This window comes from Malaya genurostris, chromosome 2 (assembly GCF_030247185.1).
Source record: "Malaya genurostris strain Urasoe2022 chromosome 2, Malgen_1.1, whole genome shotgun sequence".
NCBI lineage: Eukaryota > Metazoa > Arthropoda > Insecta > Diptera > Culicidae > Malaya > Malaya genurostris.
This window is the reverse complement of record NC_080571.1, coordinates 318,836,394-318,859,684: the sequence shown is the minus strand read 5'-3', so window position 1 is coordinate 318,859,684 and position 23,291 is coordinate 318,836,394. Positions and strand designations below refer to the sequence as shown.

General features: G+C 36.0%; 1 protein-coding gene across 1 annotated transcript in view; it reads right to left on the bottom strand.

Annotated features, from left to right (window-relative positions):
* Positions 1 to 8,288: 8,288 nt before the first annotated feature.
* LOC131431248 (neuronal acetylcholine receptor subunit alpha-7-like) overlaps positions 8,289 to 23,291 on the bottom strand; it is a 290,647-nt gene continuing 275,644 nt past the window's right edge. The window contains exons 8-11 of the mRNA XM_058596850.1: positions 22,976 to 23,170; positions 22,393 to 22,479; positions 22,156 to 22,265; positions 8,289 to 8,438 (exon numbers count right to left, since the gene is read on the bottom strand). Of these exons, the coding sequence (XP_058452833.1) occupies positions 8,289 to 8,438; positions 22,156 to 22,265; positions 22,393 to 22,479; positions 22,976 to 23,170 (542 nt within the window). The remainder of the gene's footprint in view (positions 8,439 to 22,155; positions 22,266 to 22,392; positions 22,480 to 22,975; positions 23,171 to 23,291) is intronic.

Sequence of the window (23,291 nt, the reverse complement as noted above, 5' to 3'; positions counted from 1 at the left end):
ACCATCCAACTGTAAAAGGGTAATTAATGGAGCGTTTTTGTGTGTCGTAAATATGTAACTTTCACTCCTATTCCGTAGTTCTATAATAAATTCATTTTGTGTTTCGATCGAGTTCGACTTTTCCAAACAAATTATACCTCATTCGAAATGCCAAATTGGTATTTTTCATTCGGTCGAATGTAGGGTTGTTTATTATGCCTGAGAAGTAATAGTCCCAAGTTTTTGTCAATTATTATTGTTTCTCATGATCGTGAAACTATTTATATACCGATTACAAAGCCATTCGACGATCGTTTCCTTAATAATTATAAACATATGTGATGATTGCTTTTAATTTCATGTTAATCATTCATAATAAACTAATAGTATTTGTATTGACTTCGAGACAAGTTGTGTCGAACCAAGTCAACTACCAAAAAGATTGAGACCAACTTTGATGATAAACACTATCAGTTCGTACAAATTCTAGAAGAACCATAAACACCAAATAATTCCGTCACATTCAATATACAGGGCGTTAGAGCTACAATATAATAGAAACTAAAACCGAAATAGAACTTCTATAATTTTGTATAAGGCACTAATTTGGAGGCCAACATAAGATTTTACTGAAGAATGATATTTCTATTATTATCAAAAACAAACAAACTCTCTACAGTTACTTGTTGGAAACTGTGCCATGGATAATCGTGCAATGAATCTAAAAATCAAGTATCATACAATCAAACACAACAAAATTATCTGTCTCGTGACATTAGTGACGTTAAATAAAGTGGACTTAAATGCATATTTTTATTTCTAGATCGTATATTCTCCTACTATCTCCTGATTATGTGATTTTTTTTATTTATAACAATTTTTATTCAGGCCAATTTGCGTATAGCTTTACGTGGCCGATTTACCCATGTTTTTGTTACACAATATAATTTTTTTATTGTTGGATCTCGTTGTCTCCCTTCTTCTAGGGGGAGAGGAGCTTCCATTACCATCTAGCGAAGATTGGAGGTCATTTTGTCTGTTGCTCATATCATCCATTGCTACATCGTTGGAATTGTCAGTGGTTTCCGTTTCCTTGTTTTCATTGTTGATCGCAGTCTTTGGTTCATTTGCAGTTGCTGTAGATGCGCTTTGTACATGGATTGCAGTTGATAGTTGGTTAGATGGTGAAGGTGCTTTTGAAACAAGAGCACTGCATTCACTAGTCTCCGTTGTTGGGTGGTTGTCCTTGTTTTTGTTTGTTTTGTTTGTTTTCGCAGTTTCAGTGCAAGGTTTGCCGTAGTGTGCAGGTTGTTCACAAAACTGACATGTAACCAATTGATTTTCATACGTAATCAACGTTTTACACGGATGTATCCCGTCTTGACCACAAATGATGTAAGATGGAATTGCTTTACGTAGTTGCATACGTACCACTCGCACGCCATTCCGGATACCCGGGAAAAAATTCCGCCATACTTCCTTTTCGATGGAAAGAACTTCACCGTACTGCGACATACATTCCCGAACATACCCCTCGCTGGTCTGCGGGGGAAGGTCATGCACGCGTACTTCTATGGCATTGTCCACCATGTACACAGGGATTTTATATTTAACATTGTCATGATCAATACTGTGCACCCCGTTATTAACCGAAGCAAATGCAATTGCATCTTTTTCACGTTTAAACATAATGTACACACAGTTCGAAGACTTGTTGAATTGAATCTCACTTACATCATTAACGTTTAGATGCATTCGTTCCTTGAGCAAGATTTCAATTTCGGTTGCTGCAGGTCTAACTTTGCAGCGCTTGAAATCAATACAAATTGAATTTGGCCTTGTAGGTCAAGTTTCAGGCTTTGTTAAATCGTATTTGCCCATTTCGTACACTCTATTGTTCACTCACTGTATTGTCTTTGTTTCTGTCGTCGCGACCGTAAGAAATTTTCGACTGTGTCGTTTGCGATGCGAGCACGAACTGACCTGATTATGTGATAACAGAATTATATTCCATTTGGACTCTTTGTATGTGATCCTTGAAGTATTCACGTAAAAATTTTGTTGCTCAACATAGTTTTAAGGTAAATAATACAATGAGTAGTTTCAAAACTGAATGTGTGATATGAGTAACAAAAATTCTAAATCGCACTATCTGACAAATCGATAAACCACGCGGATTGTGTTATTTTTCAAACTGAAATCGTTTCCTCTGTAATATGAATATTGTAAAATGTTATGAAATTGAATTTACAATTTCTTCTAGCGGAGGTTCTTTTTTTGAAAAAAGCTAAACCGATCACTTCGGGAGTCAATTGTAGAACATTTTATTTTCAATACATTTTCGACAGCAATAACAGATTGTAATCTTAATTTGATTTCAGCTCATCAATTTCTCAACTGATATCACATTACGTTTTTATTTTGCTGTTTGCTTTTGGAAAAAAAACTTACGAGGCAATAGTTTTGTGAAACTCCAAAAATGATAATATTAAATGCAAAAATTTAATGAATGCATTAAAATAGGACTAAGTTAATAAGGCGATACTAAAATGCAAAAGTAAATTTCAATGGAACATCTATTCCTCCAATTTTATGTTGCGTTTTACAAAATGCTTCGACATCCTGTGGCAGTTGGCCGGAACCACAACCGTGATTCTCAATTTAAAAGTCTTAATTTCCTGATCGTAGTACAGTTATTCTAATCGATAATTTGCGTAGATGTATGGTAAAAGATGCTGAATGAGTATTTAGTTAGTAATGACTATTTCTTTGTTAGCCATTCTTCTTAATTGCTTTGATTTTTGCAGAGCAAGCAGTTACATGGCGTCTCAGTAGGTTCAAACGTTGTGGAAACCCCTGCACTCCTATTACTTCTATAAATCAAATCTATGCGAAGAAGCGTTAAATTGTGTTTAATATAATAAAAACATGAGAAAATAAATCATCCCTGGAATTAAAAGATTAGACTTGCCTCTATAATCAATATTCAGAATATATTTTTGTCACTCTATTTGCATTGCATATTGATATTGCGTATTGGACTTGATCATTCATAATCATATGTGATTTTAAAAAATATCACTGTAGATATTTCAGTCCATTTTCAAAAACATAAATAAAATAAATATCAAACCAACCCGAAAGAAGTGTTGCTACAGTTATATGTGGAAAATAATTCCTTTTATTTTATTTCTTATATAAGCCATATAAACTGCAAAATTTTCACTTTACAAAAGTGATTGTCCTCAGGTGATTCAACTCCAGCTATCTGCCATTACTTGCCGCAAAATTTCAACAGCACGGAGTACGAACGTGAGAATAGTATTCGGTGAAATCTGAATAAACTGTTTCATTAGTTTTATTGCAGTAGGAAGTACATTATATGTACATTAGTATACGATTTTAAACGACGTTTTGAAGTAGACTATCAGTTTTATTTATCAGTTTAATTTTTATCCAACCCAATCGTTTCGCCATCTTCCAATAATAAGTAATGATATTACGTTTAAAGTTTTCCAAGCTAATTTGTGATGTTCAACGCACACTTTTTATCAGGGCAATATCTACGAGACAATGAAACTAAGCAAAATAAAAAATTGCTTCCATCGCATCGCTAATTTTTGTCTTCAATTTTTTTCGTACACTTGCATTCATGATTGCTGGCATTTTGACTCGCAGTGAGTCAAAAATTGACTCAATGTAAGCGCTACTCGTGCCTGATGATACCTGCTCTTGAAATGGTAGAGAATGGCTCACGGCGGAATAGCAACAAGCATGAAAAGCAAGATCTCTTCTCTCTTGCGAGTCGCTCAGGCAGTCACATATTGAGCATAGCTTTTGCCTCGTCCGGCATTACATGCTTTGCTGTCTCCGTTCTTGAATCGTTCGCAGGCGATGAACGTTAATGAGTTGCGTGAGGCGAATTTCAGCAACCCTGATACCAATCGATTCAGCTCGACGAACTGAGCAAATGTCCGTGTGTGTGTGTGTGCGTGTGTGTGTGTGTGTGTGTGTGTGTGTGTGTGTGTGTGTGTGTATGTGTGTTGTCAACTAAGAGGTCGAGATCTAAGAGATGGCTGGACCGATTTTGATCAAACTAGTCGCAAATGAAAGGTCTCCCCGTCACCCAAAACGCTATTGAATGTTAATATATATTGGAGAAGCCAAGTGAAAGAAAAACTAACAGAAAAGATGATTTTTTTGGAAAAAGATACGCTCAGAGACAGGACTCGAACCTGCGTTCTTATGCATTCCGTGCATACGCGCTACCATAAATTATAAATACACTCTCCTACTCAATGCTTGATCGGAGACATAGGTATAAGGCGAGAGGACTAGTGTTTGATGGACAGAGAAGATGTTTGGATATAAGGTATCGATCGGGTGACGGCCAGGATGTAGACCATGTTCGATGTACGTTGCTACTATGTCTGTGAGTTTTAGTGTGGCTAAAGCAAGATCAGAGTGGCGAAATGGTAGCGCGTATGCACGGAATGCATAAGAACGCAGGTTCGAGTTCTGTCTCTGAGCGTATATTTTTCGAAAAAATTCATCTTTTCTGTTAGTTTTTCTTTCACTTGGCTTCTCCAATATATATTTCCGCTCAGTCATTGCAAAAACTGAACTTGGTCATGGCGGCTTTACGTCAAACTAAAATTAATAAATCGCTATTGAATGGTTTTGAGATCGGATGTTTACTTTTTGAGTTATACGAAGTTTTATGTCAAAATTTTTTTGACAGTATCTGTCACAATTGACCTTGAAAACAGAATATATTTTCAGACTTAGATTCCGCACGGTAATAGCTATCCAACAAGCCATAGATTGTTTGAAATCCCTCCATTTTTAATGGAGATATCGAAATTTTTGTGTAAACGACTTTTCCCCCTATTCTAGCAGTAGGAGTTTTGAGCGCTTTATGACAAAGAAATGCTTGGGAGCAACGGAAAACACGATTTTTGATACTGTTACATACAACTGTTTCTAAGTAACAAATAGACTGTGTACAGCATCCTTTTTCATGACATTTAGCCTCGGACCGATTTTAGCACGGTTCGTTTTTGGCAACATAATCGTTCAAATATGACATATATAAACCAGATGAAGGCAGATGTTTTTTTAATTATATTGTTTTAAACTACTCACAGCAATAAATGCTGGAAGAACATAACATCCATATACCATTCGAATCAGTTCGTCGAGATCAGCAAATGCGTGGGTGACAAATAATTTCACTCAATTTTCTCGGAAAATTTCTTTTCTACAAACTCAGATTCATATGAAAAGTCGTATGCTCCCAAACAAAGTTCCTGAATTATGTTTGGTTTCGACCTCTGGTTGCGGAGGATGATATGTGAAACGAGTCAGATACAGGATGATATGTGAAACGAATCAGATTCCCTGTATCCCCTAAACCGGAAGATGTCAGATCCAACTTCCGGTTTAGGGGATACAGGGTGATTGGTATAAAAATATCTATTGCACATAAATTAATCAGGTTTATCGGGTTAGCAGATTTGGATAGTCGATAACCAAATAAACTTTTTTCAGTTTTAGTGGTATTCAGTTTTCGATTCAGAAGGCACCTAAAAATTTAATTTGTGCTATGATTTCTCAAAGATATCTACACTGATTTTCAAACATTTTGAAACAAATGTAAACTATACAGCTACTCAGGTGAATTTATCTGACTTCTGAAAATCGTTTCTCAAAGCTCAATCGTTTTCTCAAAAAAAGCCAAATCGAATTTCAAACACAAAAATTCAAATTAAAATAAATCCAATTTTATCCAATTTTGACTTCCGATTCTGGAGTTGTAGGATGATGAATTTTTAAAATTCAAACCGATATAGAAGATGACAATCCCGAAAAGCTTCAAAGTTGGACTCAAAAATATTGCAATTTATTCGTCATATGGCCATACGAATCGGTTTGGGCTATGCTGGTTCCTGAATACCGGCTCTGGAAGTACCTTAAATTACCGTAAACTCTAAAGTGTAAATTACTTCGACATATCATGGAATGTTTATTCGATTGTTACACTTTTAGATTCAAATTCGATCCGATTTACAGTTTCGACATTACAGAGTAATGAGTGATTGAAATCTCAAATTGTCGCTTAAAACGCCGGTCATTAAAATAATGTCATGAAAACTTAAACACCGAAGAATATTCATGCAAGAAACACATGCGGATTGATAAAAAAAAGGTATCATCTCACTGTTAGGTGGATTAAACACGTTTTTCTTTAGAAAGTTCAATTGATTCCCTACAACTTCTTCTTAGACATATTTTTTGTAGAAGCTATAGATTTCTAGTCATAATTGTTTGAAAATAATATGGCTAAAAACACATAAGCCATTTTCAAAAATTAGTCTTGAGTGAAGGCAATATCTAGACTTCATTTGCTATACCACATGTAAAGTCTCATGCATTTCGAAGGGGGTCGTGCTAGAATTTTTTTCCATTTCTGGATGATTTAGCGTGGAATTGCTGTATATATTTATGGTCCATATTTGCTCTGACCTAAATATATTTTCGTCTAGACCAAAATATAATTGGTATGGCGGAAATAAACAAAAAACATGATATTTGGAATCGATCATTACAAAAACAGTATCGATAGTATTATGTCACAACATGCTTCATATCGTAGGAAAGATGTGTATTAATCTTTGTAATCTTTGATTGAAATTTGATCATGTATTGAATTAATACAATAATATCACAATATTGTGCAACTGTTTCATAAAGTGGATCAAAATACCTTTGTTACCCTACTCGCTGTTAATGGTTTACCAAATTTAGAGGTAATTCAAGAATGCCATAGCAAGGTGAGATAACTATGTTCTGACTTTGTGATAACTATGTGTTGGCAAATTCCTATCTTATCTCTCTCCATGTGTCTATGATGACTGTTTGTCAATAGAATAGTGTTTACTGGGTTCTATTGCCTTCGGCATTGGTAGCATAATGAGAGGGTCCCATTTAATTTGTATGTAATAACTTGAAATGAGAAAATCAATTTAAAATCATCCAAACAGGTCCCGTATTTTTACTTAATGCCCTACTATGAAATGTATTTTATACCTTTAACCAAGAGTGTACTAGGCTGGTTCCGAAGGCTGAAGATTTGGGTACCATTGATTCTACATCAGCACGGCCAAATATGCTCCCGTAGTGCGCTCGCGCTCGCATTTTTTGGTTTATGGTTGCATAAGTCGACTTCAAAACAGCCAGCGGTAGGATTTTTTCTCATCTATAGAATCTCGCCCAAGATAAAGCGTGTGCACTCAGAACTAATTCTTGTGGCATCCAATAGCTCCGCCACATTCATCTTCAAGGTCTACCATCACTATTTCAGGTATTCCTTTAGACATTGACATTGTCGTTTGGTTTACTTGTCAATAGTAGAATCTTGATAGAACATGATGCCCGGAACAAATGGCTATATTGAGTTGAAATTTACTCTCAAATATAAGCTTGTGCAGACTTTTGTTTCTCCGAGAGGGGTATACCAACTTTCCAGTCGTAGTTCAACTGACCGAACATTTTCCTTAGATGAGAGAAACTGTTATACTGTTTCGAGTCCTGTCTCTGAAGTAAGATTTGTATGGGACTTCGTTGGGTACTGACAAAAAACATGATCGCAATGTATAACATAACGATGGAAGCAAATTAGAAACTTTTGAAAATTATGAAAATTACTATTGACTTGACCTTAACTGTATTGTTTCATTAGGTACCGAAATAAATTTTTTTTTTTTTGGTTAGTATTCGTTCTGTTCGAAATTGCAGACAGTCATAGAGTAACTTGTTAAGAAATAAATAACAATTCGAATTTTTCGCGTTTCACCTCCGGCTCATCAGTGCCTAAAGCAGTTCAAATGAACAGAAATGGCTGTTCATTTGAACTGCTTTGAGCACTGATGAGCCGAAGCCCCTAGCAGCTCAATTTATTCCACTAAACATGCTTTAAGCACTTATGACGCGAAAGTGAAACGCAAAACAATTCCAAATGAAATATTTGTTTATTGTACAGAAAAACCCTAAATGTTTAAATACCAATAAATGTTCCACCGGTGAAATCTCTCTTCATTTTTCAACCAAGTGTATTTAGTTTGAATCAATGCCTATAAAGTTTTTGAAACAAAATTGAATTAATTAAGAAAAATTCTGCATTGGAAAGCTACGGTGCAAGTTTTAAATATTCATCAACCTCGTAAATATTGTTATTCAATCAATCACAAACCTAGACCGGGATCGTCTAGTTGCGCCAACAAATATGCGAACATGGTCCCGTGACAAACTTACCTTTCTTTCAGTTCGACGTCCTGTATGTGCGTTTTCCGATCAGAACTGTCCGAGGTTGGCGTTGGCGGATATTCCATCGACAAGTTTCGACCCGGTCGACTCATTCTTAAAATACATGGCAGCCAATATAAAAAGATGATTCTAACCTGTGGATTGAATATTTCAAAGGAAAAATATGTCACTTTAATATTCATGCTGTATCTTTCATCAGTGATTTCGATCCATGCGACGGAATTATTCATTCGAATCGAATTCAATAATGAATCAACAATCAATATCACATTACGCAAACACCACAACTCGGTAATCCGCACACACAGGAAAAAATGCCTTACTCATAATCCACTGCAGCCGTCATTCGTTGCACACACACGCACACGCCAAACAAAAAAAAAATCTGCTCAATTATGGGAGACGAATTCAGGCAGTGCGCCTCATGGATGGATTCAGCCACCCACCCAATCTGGATAAGTGTGGAATCGTGAAATAATGCCCACGCTAGACCGTAATGTGCCACAAACTTACAGCTGTCATTTGCAGAACGCATCAGTGCCCATTCGGTGACGGTTCCAGCTCTAATTTCACCGATCCGGTTGAAGTACAACAATTCTACTCATTTGATTACGCAATTCGTCCATCTGCTGTCACCGCTTATTCCATCATCAAATCATCAGGGTCAGTGGTTTATTGTGCGCCTACCGGTTTGAGCATTCGATTTTGCTGCATCATTTATGGCAATATTGCAGTCAGCTTTGGAACATCGTGGCAAAAAGGGAAATGGAGGGGGGCAAATGATGGAAATCGCATCATCGAGCAAGAGGATATACTGCCGGATTGCCGGATGGACAGAACATTTTCACGCATTCAGAAATTGTTACGGCACGGACGACTCTGTTCTGATTTCTGCATTTGATATCAATATGGCTCCAGACAGTTTTGAGCCGAACGTTGATGATAAATAAATCATAAGTAATTTGATTCACATACTTTTAGATTTTATACATTCATTATGCTTGTGGAATGGATTTTATAGTGATCATCACGTTACTTCGCCGGTAGATATCAAATCCAGGAGAAAGTTATTGCATCATTTATAGGACAATTGTACCAATAGTCGTCTCATTAGTAGAATCAATATGTTATTTTGTCGATTATTCGACTTTAAATCAACGAATTGTGATAAAATTGGGTACAATATCTTTGCATCGGTTCTAAGAAGCAATTTCGTTCCCTTAATATCAATCTGTCGAACAGGAACAGTAGAAATCACTCAAACTAATAGTTTTCGAATATGAGATTACTACTGGAGCAGAGATGGATGAGGGTACCATTACCCTACAAATATGTGTTTGAGATGAAATATATTTTGAATTGATTATGTGTTTCACGAATCACTTGGTCACTACTCTGAATTTCTAAAACAAAACCCGCGAAATGGAGTCTAGTATCTTACCATTCGCAGATACCCAAGGAGTTTCTCAAGGAAGCCACTTTGGGCCGATCATATTTTGATTCTACTTTAAAGAATTGAATTCTTCGAGCTGATTCATTTCAATCACGAGTTGTTGCAATTTTATATTCGTCGCCGTAATCCTTGATCTTTTCTTCGGATTCTATATGCTAGAACTAATTTAGAATATAACAAGGTAAACTAAACTTTTTCATAATAAATCACATTGATTGCAAGGGAACCTTTACAGTTAACACATCACTCAATAAGTCGTATGATTAACTAAAAACCTGTTTTAATCGACCTAGTGATGTGATGATGCCTTTCTGATATCAAACATACTCTCCTAAATAATACTCTACTAAATTATTTTCTCCGAATCTTGAAAGAACAACCGGTTTGTTTGACCATCAAATGATAATGGCTTTTTGAGTACTTTTGAGGGCAGTTCAGATTTTTTTTACGTATTCTGTTTCGCCGCTTTAAGTGACGATATGTCATTTTTAATACACTTTACCTTGTAATTCCGGAACCGGGAGTCAGATCCGAATAAAATTCGGGAATTCCGTATAAGACCACAAGGCCTAAGTTTGTCAAAATAGGTTTAGCCAGCTCCGAGAAAACTAGTGATATTATTTGACAAAGTCACGTACCCAGAAGGAGGGGAGTGGCGAAGGGCCCTAGCCCCTCCCGAAATCAGAAACAGAAACAGAAACGAAAAAAAGTTAAAAAATACTATGGGGCAAGCGTCAGCGTCAAAACAACATAAAATGGAGGATGAAACCGGGGTAAAATTATCGACAATAATAATACATAAAACAGTACTTTCGTTTTTGAAGCTTCATACGTTACGAAGTTTTTTTAGGCCTATCAACACCTGAGTAAAGGTACTACGAAATTTTTTTTGTTCTGATTATAGAGGTTTTAACCTTAAGGTCATTCGCTTTTTCAGGCTTAAAAAACTTTCTGACCTTATGTGCAGGGTTGAGAATCGAACCCAAGCGGGTTGCGTGTGTAACTTTTTTGTAAGTTTTAAATGTTACGAAGCGTTACTTTCATTACTTTTTTGTAAGTTACTCGTTTGTAGGTTACAAGCATGACATACGTTACATTTTTATTAGGTTTTGGGCACTACGAAGCGTTACATGTGTTATTTTTTAGTAAATTACTGGCGTTACGAAGCGCTACAAAAGTTACTGATTGTAAGTTATAGGCGTTACGAAACGTTACATGTGTTACTTTTTAGTAAGTTATACGCGTTACGGAGCGTTACTTTTTCTATAAGCTAAAAGCGTTACGAAGCGTTATATGCGTAACATTTTTATAATTTATAAACGTTACGAAAAGTTACATGTGTTACTTTTTAGTAAGTTATAGACGTTACGGGGCGTAACTTTTCTGTGAGCTAAAAGCATTACGATGTGTTACATGCGTTACTTTTTTGAAATTTATAGACGTTACGAAACGTTACATGCGATACTTTTTGTGAGTTATGAAGTTAGGAAGCGTTACTAACGTAACTCGCTTATAGGTTACGAGCATTGCATACGTTACTTTTTTATCAGGTGTTGAGCGTAACTTTTTTGTGAGCGGCGTTACGAAGCGTTCCATGCGTTACTTGTAATGAGTTATAGACGTTACGAAGCGTTACTCGTTTGTAAGTTACAAGCATTACGATGCGTTACTTTATAGTAAGTTTTAGGCGTTACGAAGCGTTACTTTTTTGTAAGTTAGAGGCGTTACGAAGCGTGGTATGCGCTAGTTTTTTGTGAGTTATAGTTGTTACGTGCGTTACTCTTGTGAATTACAGGCGTTACGAAGTGTTACATGCGTTACTTTTTGTAAGTTAGATATGTTACGAAGCGTTACATTCGTTACTTTAAATAAGTTTCAGGCGTTACGAAGTGTCACATGCGTTTCTCTTTTGTAAATTATAGGCATTAGAAATCCCTACATGCGTAACTTTTGTCGTGAATACGACTTACTTTACTATGGGGCGCCTTTTCAAAATTTACCCTCTGGAAGAAAGATACATCTTTGATCGTGAATATCCCTTGTTATATCTAACGAATTAACATAATTTTTGCTTCATGCCATTGGCAATATGATCACAATTTTATGATAAAATTTTCAATTTTGTGACATAATCTCGAATAATTCAAAATTACACTTTCCTGAAATGTTTGGTATAAATGAGTATCATTTCTCGTATATTTAAACTCATAGCTCAGTGATCTGTGAAAGGATTTATATAATCTAACTACCAATAGAATCGAAAATTTTCAACTTAAACGCGTATAGCAACAGCATTGAAGTATTTCAATAGTACACTATTAAAAAACCTGTCCCATTTGACCCATGTCAACACCAGCCAATCAGAACGCGTTCTGAGAAAGAGAACAAAATATCTGCTGCTGTACAACAAATCGTTCGAGAAAAATGTTCCGAACAGTGCTTAATATTGTAGTGAGGTCCACAATTTGGTCCTTCTGAAAGGCAGGAATGAATCCCGTACAGATTTCCTGATAGTTTCTTTCAATGAAATGCAAATCCGAAATGAAATAATCGAAATTAAAATTCTATATGCTGCTATTTTTAAAGTCGCTAGGACCGCCCATCAGTGAAAAAGCTACAAACGAAATGACGTAAAAAGAAACCTCTCAACAAAAATTGAACAAAAATCAACTTGGATTCTATCGCCACTGCGAGCAGATGTATTGTGTGTCGTTTGCAAAGCTAGATTCGCTTCCGACAAGAGCGATTACGTCACAGCTGCCAGTCGTTTGCATTGGTGAAAAACCAACGAAAAGAGGACAACGGTTGAGAGCATCACACAAAATCAGCCGTTCTAATGGCTCTAAAAGTTGTCTAAATAACTATTAGGATTTCTTCTTCGCAAATCGAAGGTAAATATCCTCAGTTTAGTACAAATCTAGAACAGTTTGATTCGATTTGTGCACTTTTCGCTGTGTGAAATTCACAGTAATTGAGATCAAGTGAAGCCTTCTTTGTTTTTGCGAAAAATGTGAAAAAGGGGAATGCTTGCATAATTCATACAATTGATCAACTAATTGATATTCGGAAGTGTTAAGGTACATGTCAGTTGTTTTCGTATTCACTACATCCAGTTATGTCTCTGACATTACCCACCCACCTTTTTTGTATGTTTTAAATATTACAAACGTTACATTTTCAAAAAATACAAGTGTTACGAAGTGTTACAATCGTTATATGTGTTACTTTTTGTGAGTTATAGGTGTTAAAAAGCGTCAAAAGAGCTTTGGCATCATAATTTTAACATAATGAAGAGTCACTAAAAAACACTTAATAATGAAGAGTCACTAAAAAAATACATCGCGAAGGTACATAAATAATCTTCATTTGCATTATTTTTTTATCTGAAGACCCCTCCCGAAACGAAATCCTGGGTACGTGCCTGTTTGACACATACACACAGATATTGCTCAACTCGATGAACTGAGTCGAATGGTATGTGAAACTTGACCCTCCAGGACCATTTGTGAAAGTCAAATTTTCAAGTGATTCCTTATGAAAAAGGTAAAAAAGACAAATTTTTTACCCAAAATCGATATTATTTATCAATGCGATGCATCGCAAAAGCAATACAATCATTCCAACGTCTCTCTAACTTAAAGGATTTACGTTTTGCCTCGAAATGGGCTTCACATTTTGCAATTGTTTCTTCATTTGCATTGAATTTCCTTCCGAAGAACATTTTATGGAGATCAGTGAATAGCCAGTAGTCACTGGGAGCCATATCTGGACTATATGGTGGATGAGGAAGCAATTCGATGTGTAATTCGTTAAATTTAACCGTACCATCGACTTGTGAATCGGCTCGGTGGTTTTTTCTGCACTATTTAGTATTCACTATTGATTGTTTTTTCCATTCTCAAGATAGTCGATGTAGATTATACCATGTTAATCTCAAAATTTTGAACTGTAACCTTCCCAGCTGTGGTTCACCGTCTTTACTCTACTCAGATAATGATTATTTTGATTACTGAGTGAAGTGATGGATCCATGTTTCATCCATTGTTACATATTGATGCAAAAACTACGATTTGAACCTTGTAAACATGACCAAACACCGCTCTGAATCATCAACCCTTTGGTCGACTTTGAGTAAACGAAGCAACCACTTTGAAAAGAGCATTCTCATGGTTAAATGTTCATGCATAATTGTGAACACTTTGCTATATTTACGGCCTCAGCTAACCCACCCAATTTCGATTAGGGATACACTGGAACCTCAATTCACGCACAAAGTCGGTAAAAACAGGTCTTAAGATCTTCATGAGCAATAAGTAGCTCACGAATAACTTTGCAATGCTGTTCGTTGTCAAAGAACAACATACTGGCTACTTGCCTGAATTGATCAGTTTCAATAGTTTATGTATAATTTTCCAATTTCATATTGCTTATCCTTCTATTCTGATCTGTTTCAGAAATACTTCCAGTTATCTAAGGACTTCAGTGAATCACTTGTATGGAGCGTGAAAATTAGGTTCGTTGAAGCCCTTTGTCGTTCCGGTAGTTCTTAGCCGAAATAACCGAAGTTTGAAAAAAATTCAAGTGAAATTCATAAACTTTTACTCATTTTCTGTACTGCTTGCGCGCTGCTGTTCCGTATGATGGTGGTTTGAGTTAGGTTTGGTGGTGTTATATCATGAGCAAAAATTACATATAAAAAATTACACCAATTTATACATTGGATTTTGTGTTGAAATAACAACAATAAAATTAGTACTATAAGAAATCGTTCATTTTCTAAAAAAATGACGTTTATAATGCTATTAATAATCAACTCTGTTTAACACAATCCATTGATGTTATTTTGTTGTGTAATATGATAGAATAGATATTACTGCAGTTTACCGATTTACTCACCATCTGGACCACAATCTTCGAAACGGAGGAAGGGAATGTATAAAAAGTTCCTATACTTTCATTTGTTTTACTAAGTTACCCAATGCTAGAATTTCATCAGCTTAACAGACATGAGTGATTCTCAAACATATCACAACGAGGATCCAAATGGTATCCAAAAGCCAAAGTCAGATAGCGACTGACTATAGAAACTAGGACTTAATAAGCTTTCATCGCGCGAGGAAGCTTAAGTAAAATTAACATTTGATGATGGTATGCAATGTGGCTTTCTTTAATCGCCTGAAATGGTCTTTCGCGTGATGAGACTCATCTGCGGGACCGGCAAAGCGCGCAATCAACTTTCCGAGTTCCTCTAGTAAAACTAGTGAAATTAAACGGACGAGAAAAAAAAGAAAGAGAAACCCAATTAGACTAATCCGAAAGCTGGTAGAAGAAACGAATATTTCAAAACCCGGACAACGGCATTCGTCGGGTACGACTTCAATTCGTATCTTCCATGGCCAAAGTGAAGCATTATTCGACCACGGATTGAAACAAAGCGCTACGATGTGAGAGAACGTGGTAAGCAATTTTCTGTTCGCATTGGTGGAAAAGCTTTCGAATATTGTGTAATTGCTATGAAAAATTCTCTTCAAGGCAATTGTATCCACACTCTTCCTGTTCATCAAAGCAGCAATATTTTAATTCGATTGATTATTTGTTTTAACAAAGAACTAATTCGATCCAATGTATTATTTTTTACGGACAGAGAAATCGGTTTGACTCAAGGCTGATGTTTAAAAGGGCGAATTCATTTTTTTGCATGCACTTTCGACAAACCGTTGTAAATGGGAAACTTTTAGACGTACAAAAAAGGATGCCTATAACTAGGACTTCACTTTAAGAAAGTATGAACGTTTTGATTTAAAAAAAGAATATTACCCGAAAGTTTTAACTAAAATGAAACATCGAAAAATTTTCCGCAACATTTTAAATTCAAAACTGGTTATTTGGGAGTTTGGCTAAAAGCCTCTTTTGTGCAAACAACCGTTTCCTTTATTCTTTACGTTTCGTCGTCGACTCGTCAGTGCAGGACAGTTCAAATTGAAATGCGAACTTATACAATTCAATTTGAACCGCTAAGCAGACGCAAAATAAACACTTTTTTATATTGCTGCTCAGCACTGACGAGCCGAAAACGAAACGTAAAGAATAATGAATACAAAACTGTTATTATAACAAACTTTGGACGTTAACGTGATTCATTTTTAAAAAGCAGTTACAGCTAAACAAATTTACAAACATTTATAGAACTTCAAGTTCTGGATAAAAAGGATAAAAAACTGACATGCTCATTCCACACTTCCATAGTAGTTGATTGATTGTGTGCATTCGGATTTACTTACGCAGTAGATTTACATACTTCGCACAATTCTTTAGGATTATTTAAATGATTCTTTAAAACCAGATATGTAAAATTTATTAAATGTTTAAAATTGTTAAGTATTTTTTTAAATAATTGATTTAGGATGTAAAACTGGATTCAAGAACCAAATTCGGAGCTTGAGACTAGTTCAGAATTCAGTTCCCAAATTCAGGTTCGAAATCCAAATCAAGAATTCAGCTCATAAATTTAGTTCCAAAATCTATTTTGCAGAATCCAAACTGTGTATTCTGGAAATGAATTTTGAAACTGAATTAGAAATTAAATTTTGAAACGGAATTCGGGAAGCATATTCTAAAACTCAGAAATCTGGCTTGGAGTCGAGTTCTAAAATTTGTGCAAGAATCCAGATCTGAAATTCATACCTTGAATTTCGTTCTAGATTTCGTTCCTTTAAATTTCATACCTTGAATTTCGTTTACAATTCTGAAATTAAATCCGAATGAATTCCATCCAGTTAAACATAGAGAATGATATTTGCCTGATAAACTCAAAACCGTCGTTCGAGTGCGAAAAAGACAAGCAAGCAAGAGTTTTTCTCATTGATTCCTTCAGTGCCTTCAGTGAACCTAATTTTTTAGACATTTATGGTTATCTCAAATTGTTGAAAATTGAATCATAAATTGCTGATGACATTTCTGATAGCATGGAAAAAGAATTATGTTGTTGCGTTTAGTACAACTCGAGATATTCACGATTAAGTTCTACCCATTCTTTCACAGAGCGAATTTTAAAAAGTCACCCCTTAGCAAAGAAAGACGTCAAAAATGGCCATGATTTTAGAGCTCAAAAGCAATACATTTGCCCATTTTAATATTTCCGCCAATAATTTGGACATGAAATAAGAAAATAGAATAACTGTTCTTGTTGTGGGTGCGTTGAACCGAGCTGATGACTGACATTAGCAAACCAAGAGTGGGAATGATACTAGCACAAATCAAAGGGTCCGTGTCAGAGTACAAGCGAGAAATCTGCTCAGCTTCCAATCTGACAGGGTCCCTTTGATTTGCTGAAAGTACATTTCCCGCTTTTAGTCAGCGCCAAGCTCAGCTCAGCTTCCGATCTCCACTCTGTCTGTAGCCTTAGACGACCAAATTAGAACCAAATCGTACTCGAAGTTTGAAGTTCCCTCTCAGATTTCAATTAAATTTTACCGACATGTAGACGTTGTCACCAAAGAATTTTACTCTTCAAATTGAAAATAGATCTCTTTTCAAACCGACCTCATATTTTTAAAATCGATTTTTTTTCAGCAAAAGACTTTCGAATGTTTTGATTTGAAAAATTTACTGATTTTGCAAAAATCACTTTTTTTGCAGGATTTGTCATTTTTCGAAACTGAAAATAAACTTTTAAAAAAGTTTGGCCATTTTAAAATGAGAGTTTTAGTTCAATTTTTAAAATTAGGTATGCAAAGTGGCTTTTTGTGTAGAAAAACATACACATCTAGAAAGTCTCGTCAAAATCTGAGAGAGTGCTGCTAACTCCTAACTCTGAATTTTAAGAATTAAAAGTCGAATTTTTGCGAACAGTGCCACTTGCTTATGTACTTATCCCTACAGCGCTAACGTTTCGCACCGAGTCGTGGTTCCCAAGACGTTGTACGTTGTATATATTAGTGACGACACTTATTCTGATTGAAAATTGATTTCATAATATCATATTAATGTAAGAAAGTAATCTTAATAGTTTTTTTTTTGATAACATTCAGAAGAGAGCAACTGATTTTGTATAATGTTCCCCATCGTTGTCCACTTTTCGTCTTCTTTTTCTTCAATGCAAACGACCGGCAGCTTTATGTCATAGGCAATATACATAAGTTTTTCTTCGCTGTGGCATCCACAATACATAGTAGTTTAAACCTAATACATTTCGAATATCACATTTGTATGTTTGTATTCATTAGTAAATCTAAACACTGTTTTTATCAAGCGAGTTGCTATTATAAATTACATTCAATAAAATACATTTATTTTGTACATGATCTTATAACTATTTCAGGTTTGTTTGTATCAGTTCATCACTTTTATTTAATATAAGATAGCTGGCTATTGGTTGAACTCATGGAAGAGAAAACAATCTAACATAAAATGAAATTTAAACTGGAACTCCAATGGACTTAATGAGATAATAAAGAAGTTTCATGTAAGGAACGTCACGACAAGCAAGAATGTCGCGAACTGGGACATTGGATAGTCTACCTTGGGTACGCAAGGAATTTATTAGTTGAGATCTGACATCACGATACTCCACGCATGTCCAAACGACATGATCAGTATCCCGATAACCTTCGCCACAAGCACAATGATTAGTCTCGGAGAGCCCAATTAGAAGGAGATGTGCGTCTAACGTGTAGTGATTGGACATGAGTCTGGACATCACACGAATGAAATCTCTACTCACATCCAGTCCCCTGAACCATGCCTTTGTCGATATTTTAGGAATAATTGAGTGCATCCACCGACCCAGATCATCTTTATCCCAAGAAGCTTGCCAGCTGGCAAGTGTTCTTTGGCGAGACGCGCTATAGAATTCGTTGAAAGCAATCGGTCGCTCATAAATTTCACCTCCAATAGCACAAAGCAAAGTCCTGGCATTACATTCCTTTTGTGGAATTTGGCCTTTCCGTTTCAAACAGACTTCGCAGCCGATTCTTAGTGTACAGAATCATTACATGGCTAGTACTACGGATCCTACTGACACTAAGAATACTTCCAGGTCGGGGCTCGAACATACGACAACTGGCTTTGAAGACCAGCGTCCTATGCATTGAACCGCAAACCCGGGAGCACCACGTTTGGCTAAAATATCTGCTCTTTCATTGCCTGGAATGGAGCAATGAACCGGAACCCAAACTATTGTGATTTGATAATTATTATTCAATATGACGTTCAGGCACAGTTTTGCCCAAGAAAAACGGTTAATTTTTGCCAGCAGCTTCTGAGCGAATGGCTTCAACTCAGACTATCTGTGAAAAGAAAATAATGGTTTGGAGATAATGTGACGATTACACTCAAACTATAAAGAACTGCTGCTAACTCTGCTATATAAACAGATACAGGTTCTTGAAACTTAAATGAAACTGAAACATTATTGTTGAATATACCAAACCCAGTAGCCTCTTCAATTTGTTTAATGGATAATTTTATGGATTATTTGACCATCGTACTTTATTTCCCTTACCAGCCTTTATATAAAACACAGGCTTTTCCCGCAATTCTTTCATAAATACTTTCTTTTTTGGGACAGAATCCTTAGATATTCCAGAAGTTTCCTTCCTCATCCTTATAAATTTGTTGGGCTCGTTTGTCTTGGTAGCCATTGTCAAAGTTTGGTTTTCGACCGGTTAGTTAACCCTGATTCGAAATACCGGTATCTGTCATTCACTATTACTTTAGTATCATAACGAAATGGTTTCTTCATGGTGGAATCTAAAAGGAATCTGTCATTCTTTTCCAAGACGGTTTAGTTTCATTCCACTAACCGCTCGAAAACTAAACTTTGATACACTTATTGTTTAAACAACATTTCAAAATTATATTTTTATAGATAAGAGTTCATATATTAAACTCCATAAATTTTTTTTCCCTTTTTGCCTTTCTCATATAGAAAGGCTATACAATCACTGCGACTTCTGAACCGAGGCCCGGAGGTCCGAATGTCATATACCATTCGACTCAGCTCGACGAACTGAGAAAATCTCTGTGTGTATGTATGCCTGTGTGTGTGTGTGTTTGTGTGTGAGTGTGTGTGTATGTGTTTGTGTGTGTGTGTGCGTGTGTGTGTGTGTGTGCGTGTGTGTGTGTATGTGTGTGGGTGTGGGTGTGTATCACAAATATTGTCACTCACTTTTCCCCGATAACTTAGATTCAAATGAAAGGTCACATGGTCCCATACAAAGTTCCTGAATTTCATTAGCATCCGACTTCCGGTTTCGGAATTACAGGGTGATATGCACCAAAAAGGGGGAAATAATGCATTAAAAATGCACTTACTTTTCACGGAGGCTTAACCGATTTTCACAAACTTAGATTCAAATGGAAGATTCTGTGGTCCCATACAAAGTTCCTGAATTTCATTTGGATCCGAATCTGGTTCCGGAATTACAGGGTAATATGCACCAAATATGTGAAAATAATGTCACTCACTTTTCTCAGAGATTAATAAACCGATTTTCACCATCATATATTTAAATGAAAGGTCTCATAGTCGCATACAAAACTCCTGAATATGATTTGGATACGACTTCCGGTTCCTGAATTATGGGGTAAAATGTGCAAAAAATTGTGAAAATAAGTGCACTAACTTTTCTCAGAGATGGCTGAACCGATTTTCACAAACTTTGATTCAAATGAAAGGTCTTGAGGTCCCATAAAAAATTCCTGAATATTATTTGGATCCGACTTCCGGTTCCGGAGTTATGGGGTAAAATATGCAAAAAAGAGAAAAGACCGATGTTCATAAACTTAGATTCAAATGAAAGGTCCTGTGGTCCCATACGTAATTCCTGAATTTCATGCGGATCTGACTTCCGGATCCGGAAATATAGGGTAAAGTGGGTTAAAAATTGTATACCATCACTGAAAATGAGGAAAAACCTTAAAAAAATTTCTAAACCGACATCAAATCTTTTCCAATTGATAGTTTTCATCAGTAGACGATCAAACAAACCGATTTTGGTTATTCTCTCAAGAATCGAAGAAAAATAATTTTGAAGAATACCACAGTGTTATATATGATAGTATGATTGATATGAGGAAGGCATCATTACACCACTAGGTGGATTAAAACAGGTTTTTCAGGATCTCGACAATGTTCAATTTGTTGGTAGGTGTCATCATTTCTTGGTAACCAATTATCGGAAAGCAAAATACAAAACAATTTTATACTCTGTATCAAATTAGCTATGGTCGGAGCTAGAATGAAAAATTTTCACCGAGTAAAAACAAAATGGCAAAACAAAACAAATCTTTCCATCTTCGACCCTTTTTCTGAATTTTTAATTGTTAATAACGTTTAAATAACATTGAATATTTTTGATTGTAGTTCCGACCATAGACAGACATCTAACGAATAAAATGCCGTTTGGTTCACGTTGATACAACGTGCAATATTTCTGGAATACGAGTGACACATTTTTTCGATTTTTTTGTGAATTGTTTGGAGAAACCTTGGTCCCGAGATAGGTTACGTTCGCTACCAATATGGACACTTTAAAATTAGTGTTAGGGAAATTGGTTTTCTTAAAAGGAGCCCATCTTCCAATGTAAAAGCGGTTGATAGGTATCATAATCACCTAACTAGGGATAACATTTCATCAGAATTAAAATTTGCATTATTTTGTAAATCGACTTTAACTTCTTAAAAATAATATAAAGAAAATTTAGCCATTTTAAAATATTGTCTTGATGTCGGAAAATCTGAATTTTTTTTATTTTCTTGTAGCTTAACATTTCAAAAATATTGTGTCTAAATTCTAATACAGCCGTTTCTTACCCATCCGAAACTCTAGATACAAAACATTGTCTTCACATTTTATGTGGAAGAAATGAAATAAACTCCACAGAACCTCTGCTTCCAACAATTCAGAAGAGTCTATTTATCATTCACATATTTTAAAATATTGAGCTACGTTTCCTGATTTCTTGAATATTTTTATAAAAATAAACACAAATTTCTTGAAAATTTCAGTAACAATAATGTTGCAGCCGTCTAAAAAGTGTTTTTAATTTTTTTCCGCCTTCTGTGATTCTACTGTGCATCCGTTCAAAACAAAAGGTTTGCACGTGTGAAAAGATGTATGCCAAGTTTCATCCAAATCAAAGTATGCGAAGTCTGATGACCCACTTTCCTGTCAGATCTGCAAGTGACACTTGATAAATCTACTGGTAGCGCCATCTTTTGCAAAACATTAAAAACTTACAACCCAATGTTCACTCGAAATAGCACTAGCAAAGTAGAAATAGTAAAATTTCGGTATTATTTATGCAATACATAGATACCACACACACACACACACCACATTCACAATCGCACCATTTTCACCTCACTCACTGTTACCAGGAGGGAAAATACTTACCCAATCAGACATTTCGTGTGTGTCTGCGTTTCTATGATGATAATTTAAAATTAAAATTGTTGACACAACGGATGAGGCAACCATAAACATGATGCAGTTAAAATATGTGCCTGTGAATAGACCAAGAAGTTAATTTTGATTGGATTTGCAGAATCCACTTGCAAACTGATTAGTCATATATTTTAATAGTCGTAGTTTGAATTTAAAGCCCCACCTAGTCCCGATGGTATCACTTACCTAAAAGTGGAACAGCGTCCGACGTGGCTGGCATTGTTTCAGCTACCATGTTTAAAAATACAGTCAACGATAATAAAATTGTTACACCTGGTTGGTCATGGTCCGTACGGATAGTCCCGTAATCCGAAGAATAAACATGGAATTGAAAAATAAAGGAAGTGGGAAAAAATGGGGCAATTAATCCTCGGATTTTCCACCGAAAGCCTTGTTCTATCCGACGTTCAGCGACGGTATGAATCTGATTGGATCGGAAAGAAGAAGGTTATAATCGGCCAATTATTGCCAGGTTCTTTCAGTTATCGTCAACCGAACCGAGCAGTGAAAAGGTCGTATTCTACTATGGAATCAGAACAAAAGAATAACAGGTGAAAAAAAAAACAGACGAATGCAGAATCATGTCGACAGCCGGTTCGAATCAGCTGCCAATGGCAATCAAACACGGCCTAATAGCTTAGATCAATAACAATCAAACAAGAATCCAACAGTCGGCTCGAAGCACCACCACCCGCGCACAGACGGCAGGACGGTGGCTTCGAGACGATTCGGATCGGGGTTTCCGGTTTTTGGAACCCGGCTTTCGAACCTAATGATAACTTCTCTCCGGAATCCGGCGGTAGTGTGAAACCGAGCAGTGCCATCGACGCAATCAGCACGCACGGGACGATCAAATTGAAAAAATAGTACAACGTCCGCCGCCGGATGATGATGGCGAATGTGATATCGATGTAAGGCTCCGGACAGCAGTTGTAGTAGATTTCGTTACGCTTCCCGGGGACACCTGGTGGAAGAGATAAAACAAATTAATTATAATTATGTTCGTTTCAGTGCGCCGCCGTTTCGCTTTTTGGTCGGTAAACAGATTTGTGATTTCGAGAATTGAAGCTGTGTCGAAGTGCAGT